Source organism: Micromys minutus, assembly GCF_963924665.1.
Source record: "Micromys minutus genome assembly, chromosome: 1".
Lineage (NCBI taxonomy): Eukaryota > Metazoa > Chordata > Mammalia > Rodentia > Muridae > Micromys > Micromys minutus.
This window is the reverse complement of record NC_137969.1, coordinates 332,553-349,978: the sequence shown is the minus strand read 5'-3', so window position 1 is coordinate 349,978 and position 17,426 is coordinate 332,553. Positions and strand designations below refer to the sequence as shown.

The following is a 17,426-nucleotide window of genomic DNA, read 5'->3' as shown; positions in this document are numbered from 1 at the left end:
CAGACTATATGAAAAAGAAAATGAAAAACAATTATGCTTAATCTTTACACGTCAAGAAAACTGACTATTTCCAGGTTACATCTTGTTTTACATGTACTTTATGCTCATTGTAACTAGTAAGATTTTAATGCATACTATCAAGCCTTTTAAAAAAATCAAGTACTGACAAAAATGTATTCATATAGTTTTATGCAAAAATGCTTAAAATCTGTACATTTATTTTGTTTTTTAAAAATAAAGTTGTTCAATTTAAAAAGACAAAAAAAAAAAAAAAAAAAAAAAAAAGAATGGCAGTTCAATACTGAACTGTGCTCAACTGAAACCTCATTTCCAAAAATGACTTCATTATCCCCCTCCGCATTAAACATATTTGTAATTATGTGTATGTTTTCTTTGACATCTCAGATTATATTTATAATACTAGAATTACTTTTATAGTCTTTTCTGATTACATTCTCTTTTACTTTTTTTGCTATATCTATGAACTTTTGGTAACATTCATAATTATGATTAATTTTACCTAAAACTTAAATAACATGAATACAGAGTTTTTAAAGTGATATTGTAAAGCCTTCACACAGAAAATAATAATGAAGGTTTTCACTTCACTTTCTTGTTTAATGCAGAGAACTAGAGCATATGTGAAGCCACAAGCCCCTGAGGATCTATTTTAAGTCTAAAGTATAAGTCTAGTATGCTTTAGCCTCAGGCTGAGTTAGGCATCATACTCAGCAACTTTCTTTTGTGGATCCTTAATGTCCTGCATAATGTAACACATCATTCTAACCAAGATGGATAAGAGTTTGAACAGAATCTACTGCTGAACACTGTACAATTCAAACGTTATTTGATTGGTGAAATTCCAGGAGATGTTTTTTCCCAACCTCTTAGATGTCCACATTGCAAATTAATTTCCAAGGAAAGAATACCCCTTTCATTGACACACCCATGAATCCAGGTTTATGGGATTTCTCTTTGGAAATCTGACACTGTACCTGAGTTTCCAATTGGGCCCTATGTGTCAGAAAAATTCAAGGCCTCTTAAAATTCTCTACAATCACATTCCAGAAACACCAACTGTTATTAAATCTGAAAACAGTTCCTTCCACTGTTTTTTAGAGTTTTCTAGATATTTAAAGAAGAAAAGCATGTGCCACATGAGTGCTTCCACGATGCCAGAAGCAGGTGTCTAGCACACTGCATTTAGCAGTCTAACATCTCCATTTAGAGACTTTATCTTGACTCCTCTACATAAGAAATTGGGACACAGAAATAGAATTTTAGTGAAAAATATAACAAAAACAAAAAATACAAAAAAAAACCCCAAAAAACAAAACAAAAAACAAAAAAAATCTACTATTAAGAGACTATGCAGCTACAGAGGTAACAACAACAAGAATAATGAATGAAGAAATATTATTATAAATAGATTGCTTCTTCTAGAGCAAAGCTCAGTGAACAGCCTCAAGCCATATGATTCCTCAAGAATGATAAAAGTAGCTTCCCACCCTCATCTCTTACACTATCAGACAAACACTTATAAGTGCAATGTGAGAGGAAACTTTGTTACAAGTCTGCTCAAAGCTTTGCTGGTATTTGGCTGACTGCAAAATGCATCCCCACATCCTCTCATTTAACAATAACTTTTAAAATGTTCTTTAAAAAATGTTCTCTGCATTCTTGAAAAGGTCTTTTAAATCTTATGAAATACTTTAGCTAGAAATGCAATATGCCATCTGCCTATCTTCCCAAGCCACTGGCACATATTTGGTCTGCAGGTTCTCAAGGCTAAGTCCTACTAGAGCTGCATCTGTTCCTATTTCACACAAGATCTCTCTATAACCTCACAGTGTCTAACTCTGTAAAACTTTGCTCTCTCAGGTCTCTCACTGTGTTTCTACCAGAAGTCAAGATTTTGTCAAACATGCTTTTCCCTTGGAGGGGAGATTATCCTGTTCACATATACCAAAAAAAGACAGTCTCATTACTTTCTACAGTTTTCTCAACTATTTATTTATTAATATATGTATTAATCTATTTATGCTTTGAGAGATAGGATCTTACTCTGTAGCCCAGTCTGGCCTCAAATTTACTGCAATCCTCCTTCCTTATCCTTTCAAGTACTGGGAGTAGAGTCATGAACCATTACACCCAGATTTTCTCTATGATTTTTTATGATGGTATATGGAGAATGCTTCTGAATGAAAGAAAATTGTTGAAAGGTACAACATATATTCAAAATCCATAAAATCACTTAAAACTATAATAGAATAGTCCCTTTTTAAAATTAAAAAGAAATCTGTAGGTGTGATGAGAGAAAAGAATGTTTTTTCCTCTGGCAAAATTCAGATGAACTCATTGTTCAGAATTAAGTCACAAATATTTCAAAAGCAGAAAAGTCAATATTGTGGGCAATGGGCTACTGTTTAATTAGCAATTACATGCACAATTTAGAAACCACTTTAAGATAATTTAGCCTCAGGAGGATCACAAACACCACCTCTCCAATAAAACACAATTCCAGGGGGGAAAGGAAGAACATACAGAATAATTTAATAGAAAATAAGGACCGTAAATTTAGGGTGCTAATCTCCCAAATTAAGCAAAGCATGAAGTTTCAAAATTGTCGAAAATATTGGCATGATGTTTCTTTCCCAGCATTAGGTTCATTATGTCTTGGATTTGCAGTTAACACCGAAATGCAGTCAGTCTTGGGAGCCATGAAGCACAATGTACTATCCAGAGGACTGAAAACAATACACACTAAACATACCACCTTCATTCTTGTTTCTGATTACAGAGCTGAGTTAGTTATTTTGTTTAATATAGCCAAAAGCTTTCAACAAAGGCTCAATAATAGGTGTCTTTGACAAGTGTGCATGTAGGTTCCAACAAGACATTGCAATGAACACAGATTCTATGTCCCAGTAATAGCATCAGCTAGCACACCAGAAACCCTTAAGTGTGATCACAAAAGCTTTATTTTTCAAAATAGTAATTTTTAAAGAACACAAGGAATACACATTAAAGGAAAGCCATCTGGTATACCTTCTGCTTAGAGATTTCCAGAGCAAACTAGCTCACTGTGTATGGAAAATATTATCACAATACTCCTCTCTCTAAACACACCCATGCTATGCATATAGAGAAAACTATTAGGAAGATAAAACTGTATATTTAAATATGGACCATAAGTTGTGGGTGATTATCAATTTATGAAGTTTTTCAGTTCAGGGAATTCTTTTTCTATTTTCCTGTTAAGACCTTAATTTACAGAATTATTTTACCCAGATTGCTTGTGGACAAATCTATAGGACATTTTCTTAACTAATGATTAGTGTGGGATGGTACAACCCATTATGGGTGGTGTCACCTCCTGTGCACATGATCCTAGGATGTATAATAGAACAGAACAAGCCAGCCATGGGGAATAAGAAAGTAATCAGTGCTTCTCCTTGGTCTCTGTTTCACTTTCAGCCTCCAGGATTTGTCCTTGATTTCCTCAACCCATAGTATATGATCTGAGAGTTACAAAATGAAATAAATGTCTCCTCACAAAAGAAATTATATATATATATATATATATATATATATATATATATATATGTAAAGTGAATATATACAATTTAACCAAGTATAGACAAGAATGGGAAATATGGAAAATTAGTTCATTAAAATTATTTAAGATTAATGTCTCTGAAGCTGTTAATGACAAAAAACAAAAACAAAACAAAATAACAACAAGAGAAAAAAAAAACTAAAGATTAAGACTTGCAGCTAGTTTGTTCCTCTGACCCTGGCTTTTTCATGCTATCTCTACATATCATAATTGCAAGTAATTGGAAGTTGTTTTCTTTCTGAAGCAACAATTTTACCAGGTATCCAAACTCTACATTAGCTTATAGTCCTTTACCAAATGTCTAACTGACCAAAGGAGGTGAAAAGTACACAATGTGATATAATTCTCTTATTCTAGCACAGCATTGAAACACCTTTTTAATAGCCATGCCCATAATTAACACACCAAATATGGGATGGCCGAGTAAGTGCACACTCTGTCTGTAATCACCCAGACTAAAATCCTAGGACTCACCTTTATGTCCTGCTCAAAAAGCAGCATCCATATATCAGTGAAAGTGAGCTCAATATTCCACATCATTCTTCAGCCTGCTCCTTTTAATCTTTAATCCCACCCTTTTCTGGTCTCTTTTCATCCATATAGAAGCCCAGAACATCATAAAAGAAACTGTGCTTACACTACCTTCTATAACAAATATCCTACCTCTATAATCTCATTTTCTTCTAGATATCTTTAAAGTTTGTCCTTACTTGAGGACAAACCACATATATGGGAAATACAGTCATTTTTAAATGGTCTATGTTTGGTACCTTTTTTTGGAGAGTCAAGGAAAATGAATTAGCTATGCATGTATCAGCACATTTTGTTTAACTTCCATAGTTCTTACTTTAATCTTGCTCTATAACAAATATCTCCACGTTACTATTTCCAGAGATAATTTTTTCATCAATTATTCTAATCATACTAAAGTCTCATCTTTATTTGGTATATATTGTTATCTCAGAAATAGTGCTATAATTAGGGTATTTCAAAATTCTGTAGAACAACAATCTATTTTAACAGCATATCATTCTTTCTTGATACATCCAACCACCTCTCAACACTGAGAGTCTCAGATAACCAATCTCTTACTTGACCCTGTGATAAAACTCAAATTGAACACTAAAGATGAATCCTGGCTGCCAGAGTACTTCACCAGGAGTCCATTTTTCAGTTTGAGTTGCTTATAACTGTGCTTCTAATAGAAAAAAAAATTTTTATAAAATGACATGCAAGTTGCTATATGATCAGTCCGTAAAGATATATATATATATATATATATATATATGTGTGTGTGTGTGTGTGTGTGTGTGTGTGTGTGTGTGTGTGTGTGTATACATATATATATAATAATTTTTCCCATTTTCTCATCCTTGAAACTTCTGCCTCCATGAGCTGCAGAACCCCCTAAGCATACTAAGCTTAGCCTTTTAACAGGGTCTTCAACTATCACTATCTGCATGCTTAGAGCATAGTATTTGATCTGCTATAGCATAGGACACATTTATTTCATCCATAATATCTGTGCTCTCACCCTCACTAGTACAGAATATTGTTCCCTTTCCATCTGAGTCATTCATTATTTCTCTTCAGATGATTAATAATCGACAGACAGTAATAAGGCACATGCTTTTGTTTGTGAGTGTTTGGGGTTCTGTTGTTGTTCAATTCTCCTCAATACAGTGCATCCTTTATGAGGGCATGCTTTATGATGTCAAGGAACCTGTCTATTTTTTCATCACTTTATCTCCAACAGGTCAATCCATCCTGATGCATGGTGGATGTTCAATTAATAGTTCTTGAAAAACTAAAGAATTTCAAGGAATCCAAATTACACACACAATCATCAAACTCTATCACATAAATGAGAATGTCTCAGGCCTATAGGAGCACATAAAGATCAATCATGCTACTTTGTCATAAGACATGAAAATTGTAAGTTTTTTTTTTTTTTTTTTTTTGCTGTTGTTGTTATAACCTGTCCAGGTGAAAGCCTAAAACAGTTTATATAAATAATAGTTTCTCAATGTTTAAGATAATGTCTTTCCCCTTAAGAACTTAACCCAAATACTATACTCCCTTACTTCTGAAAAATAAAAATAAAATAAAATATGAAGACAAAATATACTGACCTCCCTTTCTCCACCAAGAGTAACACATCAACTTTCTCTCCATTTTGAACCATTGTGCTGATTGCTGGAGAGACAAAAGGATAAAGATTCTTTTAATGTTACCATATGCATAAATATGCAGTTACAATTTAGTCATAAATCTGGGGATAAGTCTTCCAAATTCCAGGTGAAGCTGCTGTTCCCACATGCAGTTAGGAGGTGTATCCCAACAACAAGTGTTTGGCAGGGTCCTTACTTAGCTCCTGCAGTCTTCTTAGATGCATCCTCTCTTCCTGAGCTTCTTGTGTTTGAAGGCAAAAACACAAGCTAGACTTGTCCATAGCAAACCAGCCTTTTCTCCACTGGTCCAGGGCATGGCAATCTTTGTAGAAGAGTTGACCAATCAGATCATAGTCAGCTTCTGTTAAGTTTTCAGCAACAAAGGGAACAAAACGCTGTTAAAACAAATACAGAAAAGTAAGAAAGACAGTGATAATAGGAAAGTACTTTCCTAGCTATAGATAGAAGGAAACTAGAAAATTATCTTTGTTTCCTAAACACTTCAATTAAATGACAAAATCAAAATAAATAGTTAAAAATGCTATGAGACTTAAAGCAAACATGTAATACATATTTTCAAGCAGCAACACCATATACTGCACTTTGGTAGTATGTATAGGAAGTAAGAATTTTCTTTCTTAATTTGTGGAATCTTTTAGAAGTTCAGCTTCTGAACTTCCATGAGGTATGTGCTTCTTTTGACTCCTGGCTGAGTCTTTTAATTTCTTTCTCATGTACTTGGCGAAGTAACATACCCATGAGAAGGCACAGGAGAAAAAAAAAAAAATGTCTTTACAATAGGAAGACTACTTTAATCATAAAAAAAAATAGAATTAGCTTCCAAGAATAATATTTGCCAATGTGGTACATGGATTTCTTGTCTGTTTCAGGCCCTAGAAAATCTGTTTTTAACCTTCCTTGATGGCCAACATTGACAGTATGAAAATTTTTCATCCTAGAATTGTAATTAACATGTTCTTGGAGCTATGAACCTTATACATAGATCACAAATTAAGGATCATTCCTAGACTTATCAAATATGAAATTTAAATACCTTGGCTATTGTCTCTGTCCATTTTCGCTGAATCTGAGATGTCTCAGCTCCAAACAAAAAGACACGTTCTGAAGGTAAATAGATTTCGAAGACAAAGATGGGCCTACAGCAAGCACAAATAAAAAATACTACACCACACAGAATAAATAAATATGATGTGCAATTTTAAAGGGAAAAAGAAAAAAATTAAGTGATATTCAGTTTATGTAACATTCACAAATATTCAATAGAAAAATAGCATGCTCAACTATGACTCAAGTAAACTATCCTGGTTAGTATGTAATAATAATAATAATAATAATAATAATAATAATAATAATAATAATAATAATAGTTTATATAATTTAATACAAATGAGATTGTTGCATATCTCTATCATAAAAATTACTAAAATCACTATTTGTAAAACTGTTTTATATTACTGTTCATACATTCTCATTAACTATGCTATAAAATAAAAAGTAAGGTATTTTAAATCAGTAACTCCAAGGCTGATCCTAAAAATATCTCGGGTTCAAAGAAGTTTTTAAATAAGTAAAAAACATTATATAAATTATTCCTAATTTTTTCTTTCTTTTTTATTAGATACTCTGTATTTACATTTGAGATGTTATCCCTTTACACTGCCCCACCCCCATCCTCTATCCCCTGCAGTTGCTTTCACAAAGGTTCACTCCCTTCTTATCCTCCCTTTCCACCCAACTGCCTTGTTATTCCCCTACAATGGGAAAACCTGCCCTCTCTGGAACAAAAGCCTCTTCTCATACTGATGTCAGACACTGCTATCTTCAGCTACATATGCAACTGTATCAATATGTCTCTCAAAGTGCTCACAGATGTTGGTGTTTTACTCCATGGAAGTTTTGGAGGGTTTGGATGGTTGATAATGTTGTTATCTTCCCATGAGGTTGCAACCCCTTTCAGCTCCTTAGGTCCTTTCTTTAGCAACCTCATTGGGATATCCAAGTTTAGACCAATGGTTAGATGAAAATATGTTCACCTGTATCTATATGACTCTAGCATAGTCCCTGAGGGGACATCTCTGTCTAGTTCCTGCAAATAAGTACTTTCTGGGACCAGCTACAGGGCTTGGATTTGGTGATTGCATATGTGGTGGATCCCCCAGTGAGGTGGCTTCTGAATGATATTTTCTTCAATTCCTGTTTCTTTATTTAATCTTGCATTTCCTCCCATAAGAGTTTTAGTCTCTTCTCTTAAGAAAGACTGAGGGCTCCCAATTTTGGCCTTCCTTCTTTTTGAGCTTAATAATGTCTGTAAATTGTTTCTTGGGTATTGAGTATTCTGAGCTCACTGAGGCTAGTACCCACTTATCAGTAAGTACATACCATGTGTGTTCTTTCTTGAGTGGGTTACCTCACTCAGGATTATAGTCTCTAGTTTCATCCATTTGCCTAAGAATTTCATGAAGTCATTGTTTTTAATAGCTGAGTACTATTCTACTGTGTAGATGCACCACATTTTCTGTGTTCATTCATCTGTTGATGGACATCTGGGTTCTTTCCAGCTCTTGGTTATTATAAATAAGGCTGCTATAAACATGGTTGAGATGTATCCTTGATATAGGTTGGAACATATTTGGGGTATATGCCCAAAAGTGGAATGGCTGGATTTTCAGGTAGTACTGTTTAATTTTCTGTGGAACTGCCAGACTATTTTACAGAGTGGTTGTACCAGATTACAACCCCACTAACAGTGGAGGAGTGCTCCTCTTTCTCTGCATCTTTGCCAGCATTGCTGTTATCTGAGTGTTTGATCATAGCCATTCTAGTGGGTGTGAGGTGGAATCTCAGGGTTGATTTAGATTTGCATTTCCCTGATGACTAGGGATGTTGAGCATTTCTTTAGGTGCTTCTCAGCCATTTGATTTTCCTCTGATGAGAATTCATTCTTTAGCTCTGTACTCCATTTTTATTAGGATTACTGAATTCTCTATAGTCTAGCTTTCTGAGTTTTTTGTGTATATTGGATACTAGCCCTCTAACAGATGTAGAAATCGGAAAGATCCTTTCCCAATCTGTAGGCTGCCGTTTGTCTTTCCATATGATGAAAATTTCTTCAGTTTCCTTCTTCAGTTATTTAAAGTTCTTGTCATAAAGGTCCTTCACTTGCTTGGTTAGGATCACACCAAGGTATTTTATGTTGTTTGTGGCTACTGTGAAGGGTATCTTTTCTCTACTTTCTTTCTCAGCATGATTGTCCTTTGAGTAGAGGAAGGCTACTGATTTGTGTGAGTTAATTTTATACACAGCCACTTTGCTAAAGATGTTTATCAGCTGTAAGAGTTCTCTGGTAAAATTTTTGGGGTTTCTTAAATATACCATCATGTCATCTGCAAATAGTGATGTTTTGACTTCTTCCTTTCTGATTTGTGTCCCTTTGATTTACTTTTGTGTCTAAATGTTCTAGCCAGGACTTCCAGTACTATGTTAAATAGGCAGGAGGAGAGTGGGCAGCCTTGTCCAGTCCCTGATTTTAGTGGGATTGCTTCAAGTTTCTCACAATTTAGTTTGATATTGGCTATTGGCTTGCTTGTATACTGCTTTTAATATGTTTAGGTATGGGACTTGAATTCCTATTCTTTCCAAGACTTTCAACATGAAGGGGTGCTGCGTTTTGTCAAATGTTTTCTTGGCACCTAATGAGATGATCATGTTTTTTTTGTTTTTTTGTTTTTTTTGTTTTTTTTTCCTTTGTGTTTGTTTATATGGTGGATTACTTTGTTGGATTTGGGTACATTAAAGCAAGCTTGAATCACAGGGATGAAACCTACTTAATCATGGTGAATCATCATTTTGATATGTTGTTGGAGTGGGATTAAAATAATTTTATTGAGTATTTTTACATCAATGTTCGTAAGGGATATTGGTCTGAAGTTCTCTTTCCTTGTAGGGTCTTCCTGTGGTTTAAGAAGGAGAGTTATTATGGCTTCAAAGAATGAGTTGGGTAGCACTCCTTCTGACTCTATTTTGTGGAATAGTTTGTAGAGTATTGGTATAAGGTCGTCAATAAATGTCTTATAGAATTCTGCACTGAATCCAACTTGTCCTGGGTTTTTTTTGGGGGGGGGGGGGCTTTTGATGACTGCTTCTATTTCTTTAAATGTTATGGGATTGTTTAGATGGTTTATCTGATCCTGATTTAACTTTGGTATCTGGTATCTGTCTAGAAATTTATCCATTTCCTCTAGATTTTCCAGCTTTGTTGAGTAGGCTTTTGTAGTAGAACCTGATGATATCTTCAATTTCCTCTGTTTCTATTGTTATGTTTCCCCTTTCATTTCTGATTTTGTTAATTTGGATACACTCTCTTTGCCCTCTTGTTAGTCTGGCTAAGGTTTTATCGATCTTGTTAATTTTCTCAAAGAATCAATTCCTGCTTTTGTTGATTCTTTGTATGGTTCTTTTTGTTTCTTCCTGGTTGATTTCTGCTCTGAGGTTGATTATTTCCTGCTGTCTATTCCTCTTGGGTGTATCTGCTTCTTTTTGTTCTAGAGATTTCTGCTGGGCTGTCAAGATGCTAGTGTATGCTCTCTCCAGTTTCTTTTTGGAGGCATTCAGAGCTATGCTTTTTCCTCTCAGCACTGTTTTCATTGAATCCCATAATTTGGATATTTAGTGGCATCACTGTTGTTAAATTCAAAAAAAATCTTTGATTTGTTTATTTCTCCCTTGACCAAGGTATCATTGTTCAGAGCATTGTTCAGCTTCCATGTGTATGTGAGCTTTTTGTTGTTTTTGTTGTTATTAAAGACCAGCCTTAGTCCATGGTGATCTCCTAGGATGCATGGGTGTGTTTCAATATTCTTATATCTGTTGAGGCCTGTTTTGTGACTGACTATATGGTCAATTTTGGAAGAGATATTGTGAGGTGCTGAGAATGAAGTATATTCTTTTTTGGATATAATATTCTGTAGATGTCTGTTAATTCCAGTTGGTTCATAATCTCTGCTAGTTTTGCTGTGTCTTTGTTCAGTTTCTGTCTCCATGATCTGTCCATTGATGAGTGAGGAGTGTTGATGTCTCCCACTATTATTGTGTGTGATGTAATATATGTTTTGAACGTTAGTAGAATTTCTTTTATAAATATAGGTGTCCTTATATTTGGAATATAGATGTTCAAGATGGAGAGTTCAATCTGATAAATTTTTTCCTGTGATGAGTAAAAAAGTGTCCTTCCTTATCTTTTTTGATATCCTTTGAGTGAAAATCTATATATTTTTTGATATTAGAATGGCTACTCCAGCTTGTTTCATGAGACCATTTGCTTGGAAGGTTTTTTTTTTTCCCAGCCTTTTACTCTGATGTGGTGTCTGTCTCAGTCTCTGTGATAAGTTTCATGTATGTAGCAAAATGTTGGATCCTGCTTATTTATCCAGTCTAATAGTCTATGCCTTTTTATTGGGAGAATTGAGTCCAATGATGTTAAGAGAAATTATGTATTAGTGATTTTTGTTTCCTGTTATTTTGGTTGTTAGAGTAGTCTTATGTTTGTGTGCTTTTCTTCTTTTGGTTTCCTTGCGTGATATATATTTTCCTTGGGTGTAGTTTTTTTTTTTCCTTGTGTTGGATTTTTCCATTTATCATCCTTTGTAGGCTGCATTTGTGGACAAATATTGTGTAAATTTGGTTTTGTCCTGGAATATATTGGTTTCACCACATATTGTGATTGAGAGTTTTGCTGGATATAGTAACCTGGACTGGCATTTGTGTTTTCTTAGAGTCTGTATGAAAACTGTCTAGGATCTTCTAACTTTCATAGTCTCTGTTGAGAAGTCTGGTGTAATTCTGATTGTTCCGCCTTTATATGTTACTTGTCCTTTTTCCCTTACAGCTTTTAGTATTCTTTGTTTCAAATATACAGTGGTTTGACTATTCTGTGTAGGGAGGAGTTTCTTTTCTGGTCCAATTTATTTGGAGTTCTTTAGGCTTCCTGTATGTTCATGGTCCTCTCATTTTTTAGGGCAGGAAAGGTTTCTTCTATAATTTTGTTGAAGATATTTACTGTGCCTTTTAGTTGAAATTCTTCCCCCTTTTCTAGACCTATTATCCTTAGGTTTGGTCTTCTCATTGTGTCCTAGATCTCCTAAAAATTTTGGGTTAGGAGCTTTTTTGTTTTTGCATCTTTTCTGACTGTTTTGTCTATGATTTTTATGTTGTCTTTCACCCCTGAGATCATCTCTTGTATTGCTTGCAGTGTGTTGGTGATACTTGCATCTGTGACTCCTGATTTATTTTTTAGGTTTTACATTTCTAGGGTTATCTCTTTTTGTCTTTTATTTATTGTTTCTATTTCCATTTTCAATTCCTTTATATGTTTGGTTGAGTTTTCCTGTAGTTCTTTGAGTGATTTTTCCTGGTTCTCCAGTAATTAAGGGTGTTATTTATGTGCTTCTCCAAGATCTCCATCATCATCATGGAATATGATTTCAAGTCTTAATCTTGTTTTTCTGTTTCATTTTCAATCCACTACTTGCTTTGGTGGGAGAGCTGAGTTCTGATGTTGCCAGGTTCTCTTTGTTTCCATTGCTTAGATTCTTTCTCTTTCCTCTTACCATCTTGTTATATGTGATTATAGGTGATCTTGTTGTCTCTGTGTGAAACCTGTCTCTCCTGTGGATCCTTCTTCTTAGAATGCAATGTGTTCCTGCCACTCTCCCAAGCTCACAGGGACCTGTGTGTGGGTTGGCCTGCCTACCTGTCAAGATGCAGCTGGACAATTCTTAATTTTTGAATTTCAAATATTTTTCAACCATGAAAGTACTCAAATAATCATGAAATTTTCTTTGAGTTTGCTCTTTACTGTCTCTGAGGGTTGAGAGTATAGCTCAATGGGAAAATGGTCCCCTAAAGAACTTGATATTTTATTTATTCTTATATAAGCCAAAAATTAGAAAACATTCTCATCTCTCATCTGTTTTATTATATGATGCCCTTTAAACACATATATTTTTTTTTATTTTAGTCCACTACTTAAATTAATCATAGAAAGAGAAGTACTCCAGTGATCAACAATGGAATGCTGTGCTATTAAGTACTTTTTAAAGATTTTCCTGTGGAGATTTCAAATAAAACAAACTAGCTTGAAAAATAGAACATAAGCAATGGAAAAAGATGAAAGATGACTAAATCCTCATTATCTGTTACAGTGACTACCAACCCCTTTCTTCTCCCAGACAGTTGCTCAACATTTCACCTACCCAGTATTCAGATAGACGTCCTCTTTATGAACAGCCAGGCAGATAACTTCGCTGATGTTAATGGTACCATTAGGTGTGGTGCACCTGTCATTCTCATAGTAACTCAAAAAGCCACCTTCCAAAACACACCATTTTTTATTGGTTTCTAGAATTTAAAACAAAGCAAATAGAAAGCAGAGTTTTTTTTTTTTTTTTTTTTTTTTTTTACATCATGACTGCATTCAAATAAAAAAACTTGACAAATTCCCTATTTTAGATAAGGAACAAACTACCTACCTTATAAAATGTAAAGTTGATATACTTGTGCTTTGAAAAATACAATCATCTAACTGTAAAGAATGTACCAGACGAAAATAAATGTGATACTGGTGACCATAGAAGCAGGCCAATTCATGAGTTAAAAAACTTCAAAGCAACTCTGGAACCACAACAATTGATGTCTGCACAGAGTACTGTGAGGACAGCACATGCAGACCAAAAACACAAATCCACTAATTCAGAAGGATAAAAAAGGAGTGTTCAGAATCTGCAATGTCCATAGTGTCCTACTTAAGAGTTTGGTGTTTCCTCACAAAACTGGACATAGTATTACCTGAAGACCCAGTTATTCCACTTCTGGGCATTTACCCCAGAGCAGCTCCAACATACAACAAAGATACATGCACCACAATGTTCATTGCAGCTCTATTTATAATAGCCAGAAGCTGGAAAGAACCCAGATGCCCTTCAGTAGATGAATGGATACAAAAATTGTGGTACATTTACACAAAGTTGTAATACTTAGCTATCAGAAATAATGACTTAACGAAATTCTTAAGAAAATGGATGCATCTAGAAAATATCATCCTGAGTGAGATAACCCAGTCACAAAAGAACAGACATAATATGCAGTCACTGATAATGGGATACTAACCCCAGAAAGCTCTGAACACCCCAGAAACAGACTGTGTGAAGTTCATTTAATTAAAATAGATCTGTATCCCATCCACCTTTCCTCCCTACAGCCCCTCCCAGTTTCTCTCCTATCCCCTCAAATTAATAGCCTCTTTTCCTATATTATTGTTATATATATATATATATATATATATATATATATATATATGTGTGTGTGTGTATGCATATGTACCCAAAAATACTTAATTACAACCTTAAAAATGTATATGTATACTTTTATGAAAAAATGCTGAAAATTTGTACATTTATCTTTGTTTTTTAAAGTAAAGGTTTTCTATTAAAAAAAGAAATTAAATAGACCTTAATGCAGAATAAGAATAGAAATAGAAACAGAATGAAAATAGGAGTATCTGGTAAACCCTATCAACCACTTTCTCTTTAGAAAGCAAGGGCTGCTCAGAGTAATCAAAACCAGCTACCAGGGGAAACCCAGGGCTGAAAAAGGAAAACGGAAAACAAAACCAGGATGCTATTATTCAGCTCTGCATGGAGGTTTAACAAGGGCTATCAATCTTTCTTTTCATGAACACTAAGCTGAGAAAAGAATAAAGCAAAATACAGATCTGTCTTCATAAACAAGACCTACAAGGACTTGAGATGGGGAAAAGCTGAACTAACAATGCACACACAGCCTTGCAACTCTGAAGAATGCAAGCATTTTCTTTTTTTTTTTTTTTTTCTTTTTTTTTAAACTTAATTTTAAAAAACAAAGATAAAAGAAAAAAATTTAAACATTTTTGCATAAATTTATACAAATATATTTTTGTCAGTGCTTGGCTTTTTCTTTCTCTTTTTTTTTTTTTTTAAGGTTTGATACTCTGCATTAAGGTCTTACTAGTCTTTCCAGACTCCTGTCTAAGATTTTAATCATTGCGTTTTCTTCCCTGTGCTGACAAGGGCTGATAGAGCAGTACTGTCCAGTGCTTGCCTTTCAAAGGCAAAGGAGACAGCCACACTTTAATCTCTACATCTTTCCACACAATTCATTTTTCCTTCTGTAAAGCTGGCATTCAACAACAGAAGGCACTGCCAGATCTTGAGAGGCCAGAAAGATATGCTTCTTCAGAGTTCAGCTTGTGCTTCTTGAGGTCGCTCTTTCTTAACTAATATGCTTTATGCCAGTAACTAAATCTTGAAATTTGTGAGGTTCCCCATATCTGTGTGGAAATGGAGATATGCATGACAAGACTCTCATTGTCTGCCTGAATCTCAGAAAATACTAAACCCTGCATATCATGTTTTCCAATGGAAATATGAAGTTCAAGTTATAAATTAGGTGTTGTAGGAATTTTATGTATTTTTCTCATTTTATTCATTTATTTTCAATCTTAGTTGATTATTCATAATTTATGAATAATTATTCATAATTCATACTCTAGTCATACCACTGGTTTATGTTCCAAACATTCATATAATCAAAGACTACTGATAAGTGACTTAGATATTTGTAAGCTGCTAGTTACTTTCTTAAATGTATAGTTACTCATTCAACAGCTATTTATTGTGTGGTAACACTGATTTGGGCACCAAATACTTAGTGAACTCAAACAAAACTGAGAAAGTATAAATGAATCTTCACTCCCCTGGGAAGGAATAAATAAGAAATTGAAGAAATGGGTACATTCGACTTCATAAGTGGCATGCTGGGAGTATACTGCCTTCTTAGAAGATGATGATATTACAGTATGGAGAGTATTTGGGGAAGGTTAATAAAAGACCTTGTGTCAATGAAAATGGCCCTGGAAATATGACATTCAGATAGGACAGGGGTAAAGAATAGAGACTTTCCTAAAACAGAGGAAACTATGGGGCCAGGCATGGGAGTTTACAAGCAATGTCCTGAAGAGGACAGGTCCTAAACACAGGATGCAGTCAGCAGTGGGATCCTGTTCTCTGCCCTTGAGCAATGGATGAAGAGGAACTGATTTTTATTATGAAAGTAATTAAGTCTGTTTCTTTATACTAAAAAAAAAAAAATACTGTATAAGGAAGTTAGGACCAACATAAAGGAAAAAAAGGTGGTAACCAGCACAGGGAGGCTCTGATGGAGACCAGAGCTGGTCTGGTGTCACCAAATTCTGTTTTGAGTGTAAATCTATAAAACATGCTGAGAAGTTAGACAGACAAACACATTCAAAGAATACTTGCCAGGAATTATTTTTAAATGAAATAATTTCTAGTGTACTATATAACTTAACCTTAGATCTCTGCTACAAATTGCTTTTAGAAAAATTTTCCAAATTGGAAAAAAAAATGCCTCTAGAATAATTGAGAAATTGGAAAAAGCATTGGCAAGCACTTTGTTTTTGGTATTATGCAAAAATTTTAGTAATTGTTAGATTTGATGTATGGGTTACTCTTGCAAACCTGTTGTAAAACTAGTCAATTATTACACCATAGGTCAAGTTTGAAAAAAGAATGAAAATCATTGCATCATTGAGGAATAAAACAACCATGTAAATATAAAGTAGAAAATTGTATTCTTCCCTACCATGCTATCAAGATTGTTGTCAAGAATAAAAGGCTTTAACAGTCAGGATTGAGTTGCTGAACAGCCCCTTCCTTCTTCCCTTGAAGTCTAATCTATCAGCTTCATCAAGACTATGTAGCCTCAAACTACTGAGCACAAAGTCCTTAAAGAACAACTAACAAGAGAGAATTATTTTCTCAGAAAAATCTAATGATGCACGATTTAACCTTAATTTTGTTTTGTGGATAATGTGAATTTAATTAAATAAAACTTAAACATAGTTTATCAATAAATTTGAAATTCAATGTTCCAAACATCTGAAAAAAATCTTAGTGCAGACTCAATTTCCCCCAAATTTAGGATTTTTAAAATCTTTTTTAGATTGGGCACATTTAATTGGTAAAGGCTATAAAATATTCTCAAACCTAAACAAAAAAAAGTGAAATTAGAAACAATTCTGGTCTAAAGCATTTATGATTTGGGATAATTATACTACAATGATTTAACAGTTAAATAATAACTACAGATGAACAAATGCCAGGTAAAAATGTTTTATCCAGAAATACAATCTAAGAGGAGCAGAAAGGATACCTTCAAGCAGCTTCTTCTCTGTGGAGACTCTAGAGGCTGAGGCGGTGGCCTGATATAAGAAGTCACAGAGGAAAGTAGACTGTGCAGCCTCCTGACTTGATCCAGCTTCAGAATGAACATCGTACTGAGGAAAATCTAGAAAAGTGAATCCAAAACATTATAAAGTTCCCCTTTCTTTAGGAATTTCTGATCAAGTTTTGAATTAGAAGAAAAATAGGTCCTGATTTATGAACAAATAGAGATTTCACTTTGTGTAAAATTTGCAAAAAAGCACACATTTAAGCCATATTTATTATTCAAATATGAAAATCTTATTTAGTTTTGGAAGAAATGATGATGTGGAATTAACT

The 17,426-nt window shown here is 34.2% G+C and overlaps 1 protein-coding gene across 1 annotated transcript in view; it reads right to left on the bottom strand.

The window, feature by feature from the left end:
• Positions 1 to 17,426, bottom strand: part of ARAP2 (ArfGAP with RhoGAP domain, ankyrin repeat and PH domain 2) — a gene marked incomplete at both ends in the record, with an annotated part of 211,369 nt that overhangs the window by 89,769 nt on the left and 104,174 nt on the right. The window contains 5 exons of the mRNA XM_080913098.1: positions 5,752 to 5,815; positions 5,987 to 6,185; positions 6,845 to 6,947; positions 13,062 to 13,206; positions 17,077 to 17,211. Coding sequence (XP_080769224.1) covers positions 5,752 to 5,815; positions 5,987 to 6,185; positions 6,845 to 6,947; positions 13,062 to 13,206; positions 17,077 to 17,211 — 646 coding nt within the window. The remainder of the gene's footprint in view (positions 1 to 5,751; positions 5,816 to 5,986; positions 6,186 to 6,844; positions 6,948 to 13,061; positions 13,207 to 17,076; positions 17,212 to 17,426) is intronic.